This window comes from Halyomorpha halys, unplaced genomic scaffold (genome assembly GCF_000696795.3).
Source record: "Halyomorpha halys isolate HHAL.00 unplaced genomic scaffold, Hhal_1.1 Scaffold1465.1, whole genome shotgun sequence".
Classification (NCBI taxonomy): Eukaryota; Metazoa; Arthropoda; class Insecta; order Hemiptera; family Pentatomidae; genus Halyomorpha; species Halyomorpha halys.
In genome coordinates this window covers 60,048-63,094 of record NW_027114071.1, presented here as the reverse complement: position 1 = coordinate 63,094, position 3,047 = coordinate 60,048, and the positions used below count along the sequence as shown (strand labels likewise).

General features: G+C 32.3%; 1 protein-coding gene across 3 annotated transcripts in view; it reads left to right on the top strand.

Annotated features, from left to right (window-relative positions):
- Positions 1 to 3,047, top strand: part of smo (smoothened) — a 23,117-nt gene that overhangs the window by 7,125 nt on the left and 12,945 nt on the right. For 2 of the 3 annotated variants that reach the window (XM_014434952.2, XM_014434953.2), the window contains exons 5-8: positions 290 to 462; positions 578 to 711; positions 1,735 to 1,959; positions 2,066 to 2,267. In XM_014434952.2, coding sequence (XP_014290438.1) covers positions 290 to 462; positions 578 to 711; positions 1,735 to 1,959; positions 2,066 to 2,267 — 734 coding nt within the window. The remainder of the gene's footprint in view (positions 1 to 289; positions 463 to 577; positions 712 to 1,734; positions 1,960 to 2,065; positions 2,268 to 3,047) is intronic. The other variant, XM_014434955.2, reaches the window with a different exon arrangement.

The following is a 3,047-nucleotide window of genomic DNA, read 5'->3' as shown; positions in this document are numbered from 1 at the left end:
TATATATATTGCCGTGGAAGGAAGTTTACTTCACAAACATGATTATTGTATAAAACTTCTTTTAGCCTGCTGATGTATTCAATTCAATATATATATCAGATATCAATCAGCTAATTAGATAAGCTCGATCACATACTCATCATGTGCATTAAAACATACTTGTATGACCCAAATATATTGTAGATGAACCCATGGTCACTGCTAGTTCTATATTAATAATCATGACAAATAATGACCATGTTTATAAAGTTATTATGAAAACTTTCTTAATAATCTTAAATTATTTCAGTTTACTTTTATTATCGACTGGCGCCATTCTAACAAGTACCCAGCTCTTGTCATATTCTATATAAATCTCTGCTTCTTTGTCGTCTGCATGGGATGGCTTGTTCAGTTCCTTCCCGGAGGTAGAGAGGATGTTGTATGCAGGAAAGATGGGACTCTGAGGACAGGAGAACCTAGGTATGCAATGCATTATGGCTGAAAGTGAAATTAAGGGATTCTAAAAAAAGTATTAGTAATCTATTATATTAATCCATTTACCATTTTATTGATCAGATTTACTTTCTCTTTTCAGCGCTGGAGAAAATTTGTCTTGTGTTGTGGTCTTTGTAATGGTGTACTACTTCTTGATGGCAGGACTAGCGTGGTTTGTAATTCTTGCTTATGCTTGGCACATCAGCTTGCAAGCGCTAGGTAGACATAGACTAGGTGTTTACCCTGTATTATTTCAAATTTAGATGTTAATAATTTAATTTTTAAATTAGGTATATTTAGTATTATCTAATAATTTAAAGAAAAAAAATTAATGTTGAAATGGTATTGGACTTCCAAAACATAGCCTAAACCCCAATGGGCAGTTCTATAATAATATATTTTCTCATATTGACTGAAACATTAATTAAATATGAAGAGAAGACAGTGGTGAATATGAAGGTGCGGTAAATATTATTATTATTAGTGCGACAGACCATGGAGGTCTAAGGCCTCGCGCGATGTACTTAAAAACTATATTGTGCGTTTCATGACATGGTTTTTATAGGGTGGGTTCGTCACTCTTGCCTATTTTTATGAGTGTCACCCATTGGTTAACGGGCCTCACTAATGCCCGGGGGAGGTTGTGAGTGGGTATTGTATAATTATATGCTTGAAAAATTCCGGATAGGGCCGGAAACTGGATCTCGCAACCTTTGGGTTGGCAGACAGGCGCGTTACCATGCTGCTACCATCTGTTTCCGTCTATGAAGCAATTGGCAAGAAAGAAAACAGAGTATATGCCACAATGGATAAAAGCTATGCAGTAACCCAGATGAGTAAAAAGTAATAAGCTGAAATAAACTTTTAAATAGACAGAGAAACTTACTGAATCAGGCAAAGCTGCTGTCAAGTGGGTGGGGACAAAATTGCTCCTCAGGTAATAAGTTTGACTTATTTGTGTACCTTTACTGGCCATCTTTTCCTCATATGATTGACTATATACACCTCATATAAAAATATATCTACGGTCAACTATAAACACCTCATATCAAAATATATCTACGGTCAACTATAAACAAATCAAAATATATCTACAATCAACTATAAACACCTGATTATTACTTAAATAGTTAATTTCCTACAATAATTAAATGTATCTTTAATTTTTTTGATTTGGTCATCCTAAATCATGTCTTAGAATTAAAAATATATTTGATTTTATTCCAATATTCAGGTTTGGATTTTCTTTTTCCTCAGGTAAAATCCAAGAGTGCATGGAAAAGAAAGGTGCTTATTTCCATCTTATAGCTTGGTCGGCTCCACTTGTTCTGACAATAACTACAATGGCTTTAGGGGAAATTGATGGAGACTCTATAACAGGAATCTGTTTCGTTGGCTACACTAACAGATTCTATAGAGTCGTTTTTCTTCTTGGCCCGGTATCTGTGTCAATACTCATAGGAGCCTATTTTATGTCAAAAGGTATAAATTATTTCTTTTAAGAAATATGAAATTTCACCAATTTTTCCTTTTGATTGGTATATGTCCTAATTATTTTTTTCCCTTTTATAATTATACTTGGTTTCAGGTTTGATGACCCTCATCCGGTTGAAAGTTGATTCCGAAGAAATAATATCAGAAAGAGCAAGTGCTAAAATTAGAGAGACCATATTGAGAATGGGCATTTTTTCAGGACTTCTATTAATTTTTGGATTCATTACTTTCATATGTCACTATTATGAGGGCCGAAATTCAGAATTATGGGATCAAAGCTTTAGAACTTATATCCTGTAAGTAACTTAATAAATTATTTCATCTTTTTTATTAATTTTTTTAAAGAAATTTTCTTCTAATGTGATCTTTATTATCCTAAATTATTTTCAAATTTGTTTTCACTTTTCTCTGTTCAAAATCTTGCTCTTCCCTGATGTCATGTCCCTCAGAACTTTTTTCCACTTCATTCTTACTGTTACTTGAACTGAGAGGTTAATAGACCCTTTCCTCTTGCCCAGGTAGTAATAACAGATCCCATACATGTGTGTGCAAACAGAACAGGTATTAATAAAATAAACAACACCTTGAGTATGAATAAAATGATGTAAAGGAATATATGTATATATAGTTGACCGTAAAAATTGATCTATAAGAAGATGGTCAGGGTTGCGGTCAAAAGAGAAACAAAAATAGTTTAAATATTTTTAATATTTAAATAGTTGTGAACTATTTTTGTTTCTCTTTTGACCGCAACCCTGACCATCTTCTTATATATGCAAAGGAATAGTTTGGCCATTGATCTAGGATTGCTTACAATAAAAAGCATTGAAAACAGAAAAAGGTACATATTATCTATTAATTTTATATTATTGTCAATTAAATAATCAAATAATTGGTAATATGTGCTATGAGCTCAAAATATATATCTGCATCAATATGAAATATCTTCATAATTAACAGTTCTAACTGGGGATTAGGAGATACTGGTACATTTGCTTTCACTCGTGATTTTCTATTATTGTCTATTAAATATTCACATAATAGGTAATATGTGCTATAAGCTCAATATATATATA